A 15,515-nucleotide genomic window follows, 5' to 3' on the forward strand; every position below is an offset into this window, starting at 1 on the left:
AGTTGTATAAAAAGTGCTCTCTGAGCACATTTGACTATACAGAGTGTTATTTTGAAATCGAGTTTTCTTTGTTTTGCTCTCTCTTTGTCTCTCCCGGGTACTTTGTATTCTCTATGTGTTCTCCATTGATTCTCTGTTTTCTCTATTGCTATTCGACTAAGCTGGTTGTGTTTGTTCTAGCTTCCACATGCTAATCTTCACATTTCTTAACCAAACAAATTGCTGAAACACAAAACCACAAAGTTATAGGGACTTGATATTTCTATTGAAATTTCATTAGTGTTTTGGACCATTAACCTCAAATTCTTTTATTTTTCATTCTTGTGAATGAGGAGGACAAACTATCAAATCTGAGCCCTTTAGTTCTTGGCCTAAATAAAGTTTGAAACAATCAATTTGTAAAGAGTGCTCTTGTACTAGATAAATTAGATGTTGCAAGCTTGCATCCTTGGATAATAAAACCCTTCAACTCACTCATATGCTTAGGAGCCTCTTGAGCTTGAAAATAGGTATTGACAAAAATTATGGGGAAATGAGAATGGAGGATATCTAATGCCAAGCAAACATAAAGACACCTTTGGGTGAAATATATAGAGATAGGGATGATTCACCTCATGGAATATTCACTTGTAAAATTACATACAGAGACAAAGTTGCCAAGCATTAGAATATTATGAATCATAGCAATGTTGCATGTGAGAATCCTAGAGAGATGGCTCCACTAGACTTTGAGATCTTACACATGTTAATGAGCATTTAACACTCCAACCCCTAACGCACACCATGCAGTAATCACCTGATTTCCTAATCATTCTTTAGCTTTTACACAATCACCTGATTTCCTAATCATTCTTCGCTTTTACACCCTTGTATGTACTTATATATAGTTACATGCCATAATTAAAAAAATATCAAATAGGAGAGCCGAGTCTTCCTGCATGACAAATAAAGGCAATCATGGGAGAGCTGATCCATAGGAAGGCTTTGAAAAGAGATTAGGGTATGTATAATATGGATCATCTTCAAGGGATGGCAGCCTCTGAATTATCTCTTGCTGAGAACCATCGAATATAGGTGCACCCTCATGAGCAAGCAATGCATTGTTCCCCTCATTATGTTCGAGTTGATTATTAATTGCAGTTTTGCCAGACAGCAAAAGATCATCTTGACTCGAATTATGTGACAAGTTTGTATCCAAACGAAAGGGATTGCCGACACCAGTTCCACGTAGGTCGTAATCACTCATATCAATTCTCTCTCGGATATACTGTTGTTTTTCATCAACAATATCTGAAGCACCAGCACTTTCTTTCTCTGGGTGATGTTCTTTGGTGTATATTTGGGTCCAATCATAACTGTTAACTCTTTCAACTTCAGTTCTTGCATCCTCAAGAGGAGGGTCTACATCAGCAATAACTTCCTCCTTGGGCAATTCCTGTTCGGTACTTTTCTCTGTCCAGTCATAACTATCAGCCCTCAGTTTAACATTCATTTTCCTTTCAGGAGTATCCTCTTCTCTCTCAACCTCGTCCGTTGCATGTTGCCGACCCTCTCCTTGAACTAGATGATATGAAGAACCAAAATATTTCTCCACTTCTTGTCCACTGTTCTCAATCTTTGCTGCTGATGGGAAAAACCCATTTCCTTCATCTGATGCCATTGTGGACAAGATTGTTTCTCCCTTGGCATCACTGTTTAAGAACTTGGAAGAGATCGTGGACAAGGTTGTTTCTTGCTTATCATCACTGTTTAGGAGCTTAGAAGAGATTGTCGATAATACATTTTCTTGCTTTTCATCTCTATTAGGGAGCTTAGACGGGATCCTTAATCTTGCTAGTTTGGCAGCTGCTCTAGCAGCTTGAGCAGCCCTCTCAGCAGATTCTGCTGCAGCCTCAGCGGCCTCAATGATATCCTGCAAGTTGGTACTTCCTTCAGTTTTGGTTCTTGAGAGATTTGTTTGATGAAGCAGGTCTTCTGGTAACCCTAACTGTTGTGTAACGGATGTACTAGAACTCATACTTGGAGGGGAATAGGCACGATTTGGATCAGCAGTCGAGAAAGGCACAAACTGTGGCTCCTCAATCAAACCACTAGATTGTTGTGATTGAGGAGAACTTAAGTTTCCTTTAGGTGGTGAAGGGAGATAGAACTCCTCATGGGATGGGGTATCTAATTCTGATTTATTTGAATTCCCATGATATGGTATGGGTAACATTTGGATGGATCCAATAATATGATTGGTTGCACCCTGTCCTCATTTAAAGAAAAGACATCCGAAAGGACAAAGAGATCATTTCAAAATTCAGATTAGAGTTCCATTTCCCCTGGTTATGCATGACTAATGGCACATGCAACATGATATATTATAAATGCAACTTACTGATGAATCTTCTTGTTTTTTAGAAACCTCTGACTCTAATTTGGTTCCATCCTGTCCTTGTCAAATAAAAGAAATCCCAAAAGTGAAGGAGAAAGATTAGATCTGATTAGAGTTTCTCCAGTTTAGGCAAAACAATGCACAATGCAACATACCAAAACATGTTCTGGTATCTTAGAGTTCTGTAACTCAAAATGAGTCCCATCCTGAAGAAAAGACATTCAAAGAGAAAAAGAGTGAAGAGTTACGTTAAAGTTCAGTTTCCTTTTGTGTACATACAATGTGATGTATTATACACACAACTTACCAATATATCTTCCGGTGGCTTAGAGTTCTCTAATTCAAAGTTAGTGGCATCCCACTCAACGTTATGCTCTTCGGCAACCTCTCTCATGACTTTTAGCTTGACCTTCATGGATGGAGCTCGAGCAGATAGCAATTCGATGACCTAAATAAGAGCACAGAATAAATTCTAAGGAGCAATAGTTAGGCAAGGTAACTAGACAAATTCTTTTCAAACAGAACAGGAAACTGTAGAGTAAGACGGTCAAAAAAGCTAACCAGCCTATTGACATGGCAATCAGGTAATAGTTCAGCTGCAGCTGTTGTGAACTCCAGTCCATATTTAGAGGAAAACATAGTTTGTATTTCCACCAATTCTGGCACATCAGAAGCCCTTGGGGCAGCGAATATCACAGTTGCCACTGCTTCTAGTAGATCAAGAGGGCACTCTCTGAATACATCAAATTGAAAATATGAAAATTTGACATCTGACTTTTATGTGAAAAAAATCATCTTCACCATTTGGGGGTCAATGAAACTTTGGGGCATTTAAGGAAATAAATGAAAACAGAACTTGGGGTTACTTCAGAGTTTATCCCTAAAAATAATCATAACAGAAATACACAATTTTCCAGCATCAATATTAATATAAAGAAGTTGTCTCACACTCACCCAACATGAGTCAAATAGCACCTCTTAAAGGTACATCTAGAAGGGTTTTGATTGGAGACATTTAGTGTGACTCTATATCATTTGAAGTAGTTACATCAAATATCTCACTCCAAAGAGAAGACTCTAAATAGAAAGCTCTAAGTGGATTGGCTGTACTGGTTTCACAACAGGAAAAGGAAACTAAGGGGCATTATGTCTGTCACAGTCCACTTTGAGATCAATGCACAGACATATAAAGATCAAAATACAGATTGTTAAAAGACTTTGGCCTACCTTTGTGATTCAATGATTGGTAACCTAACAGATAAAAGCTCACAGAAAATCTCTAACTTGTCATAAGCTTCCATGGTATTTTGCTCCCTTATGATCTGTTCCACCTAACAATCCAAAATCAAAAGATGACTTGCAATAAGCATACAATAAGAACTCATGACCATTTCAAATGTGAGCAATTCTTAGATCAGTTCAAACCAGATCATAAAGTAACAAACTTCAATGTCAATTCAAGAACTATAAAATCACAACATAATACATAGAGTCTTCAACATTGAAGTTGTATAATGCAAATGTCTTTCTACTATATAGTCTGATCAGTACACAGAAAGTCACTGAACATTACTTTTACTCAACACATAATCATTCAGTGGGAAAAAATGAAAATAATTCATCCATGGCAATTAAAGATCACTGCAAAACATTTCACCCCTGAACCCGCCCTGTTTCAACCCAGAACAGGTTGAATCGAAACACCAACTGAGAACATATATTTACATCTGATCTATTGACCTGTCAAGACATTTATCATAAAACTTTTTGCCAAGTTATTTCAATAAGATACATAATTTGTCAGATATCTTCATAGCAACATAGAGGAGAACCTTGAAAGAAAGAAATATGTTGGAAAATGTCAAGATGGAATACTGTCTGATCAAATATAGTATGAGATCTATTATCTAATAAAATATTACAACTTTTAAAGTTATCTCCTCGAAGGAAGCAACAAACGAGAGCCAGCCTAACATTAAAGTGAAGACATCATCTTTGGCATCTAAAATTGTGTGATAATATCTCTGAATTGCTGATAATGATGATATGAGCTGCAGCATTTCCAATACAAATCCATGTCTCTACCCACATTACCCCTTTGAGCTACACCTAGGATTTGAGCTGCATAGTTGAATGTGTACTAGCAGGATTGTCCATGTAGAAGAGGAAGTCGCTCAAGATCATGAAAAATTCTGAAATCGTTAATCATGGCTTACTTATTCTCATTCATAACATAAACGCACCAAATCATGTAGTCATCTACTATATTTCCAAATGATGTTTGGCTTAAAAATAACATACTCTGATCTGAGCTATTGCTTCTTGACCATTCTCGAGAAGTTGTGCGAGCTCCTTCCGCATCTGTTTCAACTGAATTAACCGCTTATTCCGCAATAGCTTCATGCGTGAAGTTGCGAGCTTCAGCAACGTTTTACTGAAAATGAATAGAACACCACAAGATTTCCTTATGAGAATGAAAAAGAACAGCAAAAAAAAATTATGGAAAATGAATGAAGAAAAACGGTATTTCCTTGTGAGAATGAAAACATGCAACTATGCTTTCTGAAAATGAAGAGAAAACGCAAAAAATGAACTTTTCCCTGAGACTGGAAAAAATAAAATTGTCATTGAAAATGAACATATCCTTATGAGAAACTAGGTCTTCCATTTCACAAGTCTGACAATTGTCTATTACATGGATCAAAATGGAGAGAAAAAAGACCAAATTCGAGGAGGGAAAACTTCATTTATCAGCGGAAATTAGCAGCCCCTCTCATGAGAATGATAAACGAGTGGATGGGATCAAAACTGAGCAGCAAAGCATATTTGAAGGAGGAAAAACTTCATGGATCATCAAGGATTGGAGATCTATCTCAACAATTGTGAGATTATACATTCCATGGATCTCAACGAGTGCGATAAAGAAAGACCCAAAAAACTCCACCAATTAGCAGATATTAGTGATCTATCCCATGAAAAAGAGACAAGATCTAGGTTGATCGATCAACCCGACCATAGACGCACAATTCAATGAAAAGAAAAGCAAAAAGAAAAAGAAAAAAAAGAAAAACACATCATTGATTAGGGTTACAGGTCGGTTACCATTTGGGTGCTTTGAAGCCTTTGTTGAACAAAGAATCGAGGACTTGATTGATCTGCAACATCTGAGAGGAGGAGGGAGAGGCAGGGGCTGGAGACAGGAGACAGGAGACAGGAGAGAGAGAGAGACAGGGGTGGAAGCAAAGAACAGGGTGAGAACAGAGGAGCTCTGCTGCTTTCCATGGGTCATATATTCTGTGGGGCCATCATAAATCTGTGTCTGTGTCTGTGTCTGTCTTGTGTGTTAGAGAGAGAGAAAGAAAGATATGATGGCTATGGAAAATGGAACATTTCCTAAATTCCCAAAAATACCCTCCCCTGCTTTTCCTTTAATTCTATGAGATGCCCCCCCCCACCACCACCACCACCACTCCTCCCAACTTTGCCTTCTCCTCTATTCTCGCCACACTCACTCAGAAATGGCTGAAGAACACTCGAAGGATTTGCGTAAATTGCGTGTCCCCCTACTGAAGAGCACACTCTAACGGATGCAACCCCCAACTGGAGTGAACACTTTGGATGATGTCGTCCCTTAGCTGAAGAACGCTTTTAAGGATTTGTGATCCCTAGCTAAAGAACACTCGGAGGATTTGCAATCCCTAATTGAAGAACACTCGAAGCATTTGTGATCCCTAACTGAAGAACACTCAAAAGAGTTGTGATCCTTGGGTGAGGAACACTTGAATGATGGTATCCTCTGCTAAAGAGCACTCATATGTTGTTGTCCCCCGAGTAAACAAACACCCGGAGGATGTTATCCCCAATTGAAGATCACTCGAAAGATGTGATCCCCAACTGAAGACATGTGAGGCCTCCATAATCTAAGAGAATGGGACATGCACGATCCCATGTTTTGGTCAACCACACCAAGGAAACCCTCACATGAGATGAGGCCTATGCAGCAATAGCCTAAGTTTTGGTATTGGCACAAATGTATTAATACATGAATTCTAGAACATTTCTAAGGACAATTGGTCAATGCCCAACCAAGCCCTCGTAACCCAAAGGTTTGTATCGGTGAGATGCCATCGCAGTGATGCACACATCCTCACACAAAGGAAATGATATACATCACCTCGGTGTACTAAAAAACAAAGAACATAGGTTGGAGTGTTGTGCACATGAGGACATTATGTATGATTTTACAAGACTCTCTCGAGGTTTTGCCCACTTTTGGGAACTTATATAGAGGATGTGGTCACTAGGCATGGTTGAAGGGAGGGTGACATTTTACTATGTTTACACCGGTGATCGACATATCAATTGTACGTTCAAAACAATAATTTAGCTTGATAAAATATTGCTCTTATGATTTCACAACACTAACACAACAACAAGATCAAATCATCAAGACTCCTCAAATGCCTAGAAAATGGAGGGGTTATATTAGTGTTCTTGGAATCCCTAATACTCAAAGAAAGTAGATTTGGGAGTTACATTAGATTTCTTCAATGATTTTAGAGAATTGAACCTTGCTTACGGCTTCTACTTTTTCCTTCCTCCATCAATTTTTTTGTTTCACAAGTTTGTTGTAGTTTATATAATTGTCTGCCACGTCTCGGCTTGTCTCCTATAAATTTTCTTCTACTAAAGTCTTGTGTTAAAGCCCCCACTTGCATGCCTTACTTTTGAGCTTCGACTTCACACGTATTTCTTGCCTTCTTTGGATTGTAGGTGATCTCTTACATGAAAACATACATGAGCCATCCATCAAAACATTAATATGAGTAGTGAAACCTATAACTTTATCCAAGTAAACCCCAACGATTAATAACATCTAGACAATTTGAGATGCCTCCTCACATGTAGAATCAATCTTTCTAATTAGTTGGACAACAATTGAAAAGTAGCAAAGTCAAAGCATGATTTATGACTTACCTCTACCAAAATATTTGTTAATTTTCACAAACCTCAGAATACCATACAATCGGCAATTATGCACATCCTCACTTGGGCAATTCTTATATGCTTCTCACACGTAGATTGGCATTCCAACGAAGAGCTTGAAGGTATTCTTTGATCGATATGAAGCAATACAATTACATGCAAAAAAAACATGTTGCACATGCATATTTGTTCTCGTGTGGGGATGTTACCTTGCCTCGCAGTTTCTTGTAACGCAAAAGAATTTAACGCTTTGCATGGAGAGCATTGTACCACGCCTACAATGTGGGTATGTGTATACAACCATTACCATTCAGAGTCTCGATGATGCGATGCACGTGTGCACTCATAGCATTACCATATGCATGGTTTCCCAGAAGTTCATGCCGAGGGTTCTATCGCTTGGGATGGTGAAGGTGTTGCACCATAGCCTTATGGAATGGATGTGCTAACCAATTTATAAAGAGTTATGTTTGAACTTTGAAGTATGGGGTGAACTTTTGTTCTTGGAATGGATGGCCAAAAGTTAGAGCATCTACATTACTATATGCATACATATACATACACATATACAAATACATACACATACACATATACATACACATACACATATACATATGCATACACATATACAAATACATACACATATACATATACATATACATATACATATACATATACATATACATATACATATACATATACATATACATATACATATACATATACATATACATACACACATACACATACACATACACATACACATACACATACACATACACATACACATACACATGCACATGCACATGCACATATACATATACATATACATATACATGCACATATACATATACATATACTGTATACATATACATATGTATGCATATGCATATGCACACACACACACATGTATATATAGTGTATGTATACAGAGAGATAGAGATACCATCATTTCCATCATCATGAAGAAGAGGAGAACAGAGAGCTCTGGCCTTGAAGATGCAGAGAGGAGTCTCCATGCTTCTTTCTGTGCTGCAGCTAACTCCATTTCACACCTTTACACACAAGCCCAGACCCAGAACAAGATCTCTTTTCAAGCAGGCCAGCGCCATAGCCTGGTAAGATTAGAGCAAGAAAAAAAGAGTTTTTTTTTTCCCTCCTTCATCTTTTTTCTTTTGGGTTTCCTTTTAGAGATTTCATTTTCAAGAATCTATCATGTTTTTGCTTCAAGGGTATCTCATAGATGTAACTTTAGATCAATGTGTTTTCTTTTTCTTTTTCTTTTTTTTGTGATCGTAGATACGTTAGATAAACCTAGAATCAAGTTTTCCAAGGTTATCCTCAGATTCTGAGCTTAGTGAAGTTAGGTATAAGGTTACATAAATAGTTCTCAACAATGGTGCCCAAGCTTTGAAGACAGGGAGGTTAGAGATAAGGTTAGATCAATGTTTATCAAGTTGAGATGGAACTTTAATCTTTGAAGGCGTTTGAAATCAGCTTAGATCAATGAAACCCTTCTTATTCAGGCGAAGAGGTTTGAATAAGATTAGATCAATGTTTCAAAGATGGTGGTAAACCTTGGATGATAGATAAGTTAGATAAAATCTTTTCAATATGATGCTAAAACTTTGATGATGAAGTTGGATAAACTGTTCTCAACATGGTGCAAAACTTTGATGATAGATAGCTTAGATAGAAAGTTAAATAGATAGATTTTCAACAGGATGTTCAATAGAGAAGTAGGAGACAACATCAGGTAGATAGTTTCCAACACGATACTCAAAACTTCAATGATAGAGAAAATATTGATAATGCTAAATCATTGCGATCATGATAATGCTACAACGTCAATGATAAATTTTATTGATAAGTAAGAAGTTTTAGATAAGCTTACTTCAATGTTTCCAAGATGAATGTTTAATAACCTAGGAAAGTTGGATAAGCTTCTGTAGATTTTTCCAAGATAAAGTTAAAAGTAGCGTTATGATGATCAATGTTTTCAAGAAAATTCTATAACTGTAATGATCAGAGAATTTTTGGTAATTGTATACAAATGTTCCCAGTAATGTTCTAAAACTGTGATTATAAGAAAAAAATTGGATAACCTTAGACCAATGTTTCCAAGATAACGATAGAGAAGTATATTAAGTGGAATCCTAGATCAACGTTGCCAAGATAACTTAGCTAATCTCAGATAAGCGTTTCCATGATGAATATAATAGGGAAGCTTGATATGGTAATGTTCAATCATTCTTTGCAAGCCAGCAAGGATAGGTTAACTTTTGAGCTATGTGTTTTTTAAAACTTAATGTTTGCGGGCAACTCAAGACAAAGGTTGATTTTGTAATATTTGTTCTTAAAAGATTTCTATCATCACATGTGGTATTCTGATCTCTAGGACAAGCTCTGTGAGTGGATACAGAAACACCATCATCAATTTGGTTCTTTTCCAGCCACAGCTGATATTGTGGATTATCTGAAGGTATGGTTTCTTCTTGATCCCCTTAATGCTTCCAGGAGGGAACTTTTGTTTGATGTTACCTCCCTTTGGTTTTCCTATTGATTTCCCATCCCTTGGACCCGGCAGACCGAATTGGATAATATTAGCCAGAATGAAATGACATTGTTGCAAGTCCAGAATGGCACCTCTTTTCCCTCAACTTATTCTACAGATCAAACAAGGTTTCCACCAGGTAAAAATGCGTTCGATCTTTTTGAAAATTCATGGAAAAATATGATTTTGCTACTCGAGTTGACCGTTTTTGTGTGTGTACTTTATTCCGCTAGAAAGTCGTAGGAAGTCGTCGTTGTATACATGCACGAGCCATGCCACAAGCTAAAAAAGGCTACAGTTGAGTGGTGATGATACTACCCTGCATTTTACTCATCTCATGCCGCTTATCAATTCCGAGGGTGTCACGTTTATGAATGATGGATGAGATGATACATTTTGCTTATTATTGGTGAAAAGAGTAATAATCCTGTGTGGCATACCCGTGCCATACGAAGTTGTGAATATGTTGTTTCTCTGTCTGAAGTACTGGACATTGATTTTGATGAGATGGCTACTACCATCATTTATCTTGGTTACAATGATCATTGGATGCAAGCAAAGAAAATGTTGTTTTTTTATATGGTTCGTCATCAGCAGAAAATCAATGATGACAGAAAGATGAGATGCTTCTTATTCTGTGCCAGAATATGCTGACTTGTCTCTTGAAACTTCTTGCTGATGATATGGCCAATAACATCATTTTATTTTATTAGAAATTTGCTCGTTGTGAGTTAAAAAACAACATTGTTACAATAGCTCTCACCATCTGAAGAAAGCCAATTGAAGGTGAGTTGCTACATAACTCTATGCAGAATCGATGTGTTATGAAAACATACCATGACATAAAATAGAAAGTGGCCTCTAATTTTTTAAGGATGACATCTTTGTAGAGGGCCGAATCTCCACGAATGAACTTAACATTTAATAACCAATTGATTAAAATTCTTATGATGTTTGTCTTTGCTTTCACATTAATGCAGGTTGATGTGTAAAGGGAGCTTGATGGTAGCATAAATGAAATTTCAGTATTGCGGATTTACTTGCTCTACAGAAAGCTTTGAGTGGAGGAGGCTACATTTGATTTTAGTTTATTCAACATCGTATACTTAACCAGAAATATCTATGATTGAAAGTAAAAAATATCATGAGTTATTTTACATATTTGGTGTTTTCCAAGTATACATATCCTTGAAGACATTGGGTTTGAGTTTGCTGTAAATGTAATACATGAATGTTATCCAATGGGGTTGATGTTGTTCACATTCAGTAAAGACCATGACAGGGTGGAAAGCAATTTGAAGACGCATTTTAACAATATTTGGCCAGTAGAGTTTCAAATGACTGGTGTTGATAAGCATGATGAGGCATCAAGTTTCTTTAAATTCATTTTTATGAGAGATTATATCGTGGGTTATAGTCTGTATTATGAGACCTTAACAGAGTTTCATATTATAGGTTGGTATGTATTTGCACCTGGACCAGGTTTACACATGATTTACTTACAGTGTAGAATCAGATTTCTTGATAGATATACTTATAGTGAATAAATATCATGTGGAAGGGTTAAAAGGTATCCATATAGAGCAATTGGTTACCAATGTAATGCTATTGGATAATATATCGTTGATGAAAGAATTAGAACCCAAGAACATCATTCCATGTGTAATAAACATGAATATAATTGCATACCTATGTAGGAGTGGTGGTAGTTATGAGTGTAAGAGGTTACTATATAAGTGTGCTTTGCTGCTTTGACATTGCCCAATGCCATTTACAATAAATAAATAGCGGTGCATGCCGGTGTAACATAAGGTTTAAGACAATTGAAATAAACTTTCTTGAAAATTGAGCACATCAACTTGCCATATGAGGTTTAAGAGCATCATAACCAACTTAATAGACTTTCAAAAGTTCCAATCATAGATCAAATAGAGAGATATACTATTGGGTTATTACCAAACATTAGTTCTATTATGTTATGGTATGAGTTTGCATCCTAATTGGGTTGTTGTCTTCACCTCACATGACGTAGTGGCATTTCTCATGGCTCACGATACTATTGGATTGGTTGCATGAGATTGTTGGCCAATGACCCCATTGCAACACCTTTTGGTAAGATATATGGCCTCTAGCACAATTAGTTTACAATTGCCCCATCATACACGTGTATTGTATAGCCCAAACAACATGTTTGGGCTTTAAGATTATTGCCAATGCTGTTTTTTATTGCCACAACACTTTATACATAAGATATGGCCTTCTTGTATTCTATGATAATGTGTAAACACATAATGTCATTGTGGCAAATGATGCACATAGTTGATTTACATGAAGTCTTTCTAAAGTTTTTGGTTGCCGAAATGTGAGCAATGTATGGTGCATTGCATCAACGTGAGGCATCAATATCACATGATTTGCAAGAGAATACTACAATGTTCATGCGATGTTCTAATTGTATATTGTAAATAACTTTCAGAAGGTGCTACTTCAACATTTTTTATAACATTTCATTAGATGTTCACTCAAGATTGATTAATTATGTGGTGTTCATAATCACTTAAATGAGTTGTTGTTGACTTTTGAATTGTGCAATAATAGTGCTTTGTATGTTGTTTGAGAAGTAGGGATGAAATTAAGTAAAGTTTACAATGTTAGTTGCATCAAATCTCTACAAGGTTTGCCACCAAGGTGGAAGTAGGCTGAAATGATGGCCATCACCACAAAGATTGAATGAGTCCCAAGTTCATCATACAATTCTATGACTTAAGAGTTCCAAAGTAGCACCAAGAGGTGCAATACGCCAATACCCATTAGAAAACTTGTTAGAGTAAACTATGTACTTAGAAGCCTTGCTTCTAGTACATGATATAATGCGCGGCGTGCGCACATTACTGTAATTAGGACTACATCTAGCCCATCACCACAAAGATTGAATGAGTCCCAAGTTCATCATACAATTCTATGACTTAAGAGTTCCAAAGTAGTACCACGAGGTGCAATACGCCAATACCCATTAGAAAACTTGTTAGAGTAAACTATGTACTTAGACGCCTTGCTTCTAATACATGATATAATGCACACACATTATTGTAATTAGGACTACATCTAGCCCATCTTGCTTCCCAATATATGCATAACACTTGATTATGAGTCTTTACACTATAACTAACCCATGGTAATGACCCTCAACATAGGACTATGTGCGCAGTTAATTTGCAAGCCAATTTGAGATAAAATCCAACAATATGGGTTGCCAACTTGAGCATAGGAGAAACCAAGAACATATGACATAGGGTTCACATGGAAAACACGGACTCCACAAAGATTTCGTGAACAATGTTACAATGGAATCATATAAACTTGGTCGTGTCATTTATGTAGATCCTTTCTTTGTGCCAAAGAAAGAAGCCACAACTAAATATGGTAAAAACTACTTAGACAAGGAATCAAACTAAGATACATGTAAGATTTTGTGTTTGTCCAATATTATCCTTGATTGTGCTTCTTATTTGCATTGCATACCAAGTCGCACAACATTTACTTGTCAAACTTATGCTTGAAGAAATTCAAAAGCTACAATGCTCAATTTAAGCCCTCGTGAAAACCACTGATTATGCACAATGAAGTTTTCCCATCATAGAGGAACACTACTACTCGAGGAGGCCAAACATATACTCACTTGAAAGAGCATGCCGAAAGACAATAAAAAGAAGAGACAAATATTTCATGTCTGTCTTCATTGCAAGTGGCGCACCGAATTCTACCATGGGAACTTGGAGAAGGGCAAGAACACCACAACCCAAAGTGCTTGTCTTCCCGGTACCTACCTACCGAAGCAAGGTCTAGCTCTAGAAATGTGTCTTCCCACAAGTAACCGTAGCGAGCTTCTGGCTAGAGCTAGACTCTCACGAGGAAGATGCTTAGCTCGGGGCCGCTAGTCCGGTCGGGATTCATCATGTAGTAGGCTTCCGAGTCGCAATTGCCGACAACACGCTCAAAGCGCGCACGCATGTACATGAGCTGGTCACGAGCTACACCATCCACATGGTCATTGTCCTTGTCCTTGTCAATGTCAATGTCATTGTCCTTGTCATTGTCAATGTCATGGTCCTTGTCATTGTCAATGAGATTTTTGCCCCTCCGAGGAGAGCTCCCCGGGAGGGCCAATGGGAGCACCCCGGCGCCCATGGACACCGCCCCAACCATGGACAATGCCAAGGCGTGCCACGAGCCGCTAAACGAGCATGGCCCAAGGCGGTGGGCGTACCCGGACTTGCGCCCATTGCAATACATTGTCCAGACGGGCTCCTCCAAGAGCTTCCGGGGGGCGGCACGACACGGGGCCCTCGGACACTCGAGCGCAATCCGTACCATCCCCGATGCCATCTCCCTCACCAAGGTGTTTGTGGGAGTGGCGAGCTCGAGTAGCAAACGCGGGGCCGACCGCGTGTCTTCTTGGAGTGCCCAATGCATGTGGCTCTTGCGGTAACCGAACAAGGTCCCGGTCATGGTCATCGTCGTCACGCGCGAATTGGCCGGCCATCCCGACGGACAATGGGCATCATAGTTGGGGGAAGGCATATAGTTAGTGCTCATCCGGCAGCACAATGATGGCGGTATACCGATCATCCGGCACACCGTTCTCAATGCGTAGGAGATGTAGTTCTTCTTCTTGGCATGGATCTTGCTGGTAGCATCATTAGTAACAATCGGCTTCTTCCGATGATTATTTACTGATGATGACAAAGAAGAAGATGATGATGATGATGAAGAAGGAGGCGAGGTCTCTTCGTCGGATTTGAATTTCTCCGCCAGTCGCAGCCTGCGATGCGGCGGCTCATCATTCGCAGGAATATCATCATTAGGTTTAATGTCATCATCAATGATATATTTCGCCATCATTAATCGCCTCTTCGGCCTCCCTAATGAGGAATGAATTAGTTAAGTACTTGCCTAAATCTGGTTATTCCTTAACCTTCGGTGAATGTGACAATGGTAAGTCTAATCTTTCACCTCAGCGAATCTGACCATGGTTAAATCCTTAACCTCTCCCCCATATATTACAGCATCGATTGCACTGCTGATTATTGATCATCAGCCTTCACGCTAAGCAGTCCTGGAGCTTAATCTGGTAGGTAATTGTCTAATTAAGAAAGGATTGGGTGGGTAAATCTCCTGATGGATAGCTGATCCGACAGCTAGCTATGATGATTAAGAGCAAGCAGGGGCGATTAGCAGGCAACGAGAGTGGGATTGAGCGAATTAAAGATCCATAGCAGAGACAGTAAAAAAAACAACATACAGAGAAAGTGTGCTAAAAACAAAAAGCGTGTGAAGGGGGGCCTTAATAAATATAGGGCAGAAGTGTGCTTAGCGCATGAAAGGGGGCCTAAATAATTTTCTTGGAATTAATAATGGAGAATATTAGCTAATTATTGATTAATGATTAGCCTGAATTATTTATTTATTTATTTATATTGTTTTTGTTTTAATAGATATGAAGTAACTTTTATTTATATATATATATATATATATTTTTAAAAGGGGCTTTTTTTCCATCTGGTTAGAAGAGAGAGTTCGGTTCGGTTAGAAGTGCGC

The 15,515-nt window shown here is 38.1% G+C and overlaps 3 protein-coding genes across 7 annotated transcripts; 1 reads left to right on the plus strand and 2 right to left on the minus strand.

The window, feature by feature from the left end:
- Window positions 1-642: 642 nt before the first annotated feature.
- Window positions 643-5,615, minus strand: LOC147860732 (uncharacterized). 3 transcript variants are annotated; one of them, XR_015530118.1, is made up of 9 exons: window positions 5,480-5,615; window positions 4,679-4,811; window positions 3,605-3,708; window positions 2,939-3,110; window positions 2,685-2,825; window positions 2,533-2,583; window positions 2,381-2,431; window positions 835-2,248; window positions 643-796 (listed from the first exon to the last, which is right to left on the minus strand). XR_015530118.1 is itself a non-coding variant. In XM_087323546.1 (8 exons), the coding sequence occupies exons 1-8, from the start codon at window positions 5,539-5,541 to the stop codon at window positions 956-958; spliced, it is 2,007 nt and encodes a 668-aa protein (XP_087179672.1). In that variant the 5' UTR covers window positions 5,542-5,615; the 3' UTR covers window positions 643-955. The 3 variants fall into 3 exon arrangements, 2 of the variants coding, with proteins under 2 accessions (XP_087179672.1, XP_087179673.1); XM_087323546.1 differs by having other exon boundaries at window positions 643-2,248; XM_087323547.1 differs by lacking the exons at window positions 3,605-3,708; window positions 5,480-5,615 and having other exon boundaries at window positions 643-2,248; window positions 4,679-4,812.
- A 2,661-nt stretch (window positions 5,616-8,276) lies between these two features.
- Window positions 8,277-11,232, plus strand: LOC147860733 (uncharacterized). Of its 3 annotated transcripts, none has more exons than XR_015530165.1 (4): window positions 8,277-8,481; window positions 9,762-9,873; window positions 9,905-10,056; window positions 10,898-11,232. XR_015530165.1 is itself a non-coding variant. In XM_087324010.1 (4 exons), exons 1-4 carry the CDS (start codon window positions 8,326-8,328, stop codon window positions 10,900-10,902), a joined length of 351 nt encoding a protein of 116 aa, XP_087180136.1. In that variant the 5' UTR covers window positions 8,285-8,325; the 3' UTR covers window positions 10,903-11,232. The 3 variants fall into 3 exon arrangements, 2 of the variants coding, with proteins under 2 accessions (XP_087180137.1, XP_087180136.1); XM_087324010.1 differs by having other exon boundaries at window positions 8,285-8,481; window positions 9,762-9,845; window positions 9,951-10,056; XM_087324011.1 differs by lacking the exon at window positions 9,905-10,056 and having other exon boundaries at window positions 8,279-8,481; window positions 9,762-9,845.
- A 2,035-nt stretch (window positions 11,233-13,267) lies between these two features.
- On the minus strand, window positions 13,268-15,196 carry LOC147860734 (protein MIZU-KUSSEI 1-like). Its single transcript, XM_087323977.1, has one exon. The coding sequence runs from the start codon at window positions 14,817-14,819 to the stop codon at window positions 13,815-13,817; it is 1,005 nt and encodes a 334-aa protein (XP_087180103.1). The 5' UTR covers window positions 14,820-15,196; the 3' UTR covers window positions 13,268-13,814.
- Between the last annotated feature and the right edge of the window lie 319 nt (window positions 15,197-15,515).

Source organism: Azolla caroliniana, unplaced genomic scaffold (genome assembly GCF_043228905.1).
Source record: "Azolla caroliniana isolate FFs.n. ecotype wild unplaced genomic scaffold, voAzoCaro1.0.p SCAF_8, whole genome shotgun sequence".
NCBI lineage: Eukaryota > Viridiplantae > Streptophyta > Polypodiopsida > Salviniales > Salviniaceae > Azolla > Azolla caroliniana.

Coding starts and splice junctions, on each gene's coding strand:
- LOC147860732 (XM_087323546.1), bottom strand. CDS start 5,541: ATGTTGCAGATCAATCAAGTCCTCGATTCTTTGTTCAACAAAGGCTTC. Junction 3,709..4,678: donor AAGCAATAGCTCAGATCAGA/GTATGTTATTTT, acceptor TTGGATTGTTAG/GTGGAACAGATCATAAGGGA. Junction 2,249..2,380: donor AAAAACAAGAAGATTCATCA/GTAAGTTGCATT, acceptor AAATGAGGACAG/GGTGCAACCAATCATATTAT.
- LOC147860733 (XM_087324010.1), top strand. CDS start 8,326: ATGAAGAAGAGGAGAACAGAGAGCTCTGGCCTTGAAGATGCAGAGAGG. Junction 8,482..9,761: donor CAGGCCAGCGCCATAGCCTG/GTAAGATTAGAG, acceptor TCTGATCTCTAG/GACAAGCTCTGTGAGTGGAT. Junction 9,846..9,950: donor ATATTGTGGATTATCTGAAG/GTATGGTTTCTT, acceptor TGGACCCGGCAG/ACCGAATTGGATAATATTAG.
- LOC147860734 (XM_087323977.1), bottom strand. CDS start 14,819: ATGATGGCGAAATATATCATTGATGATGACATTAAACCTAATGATGAT.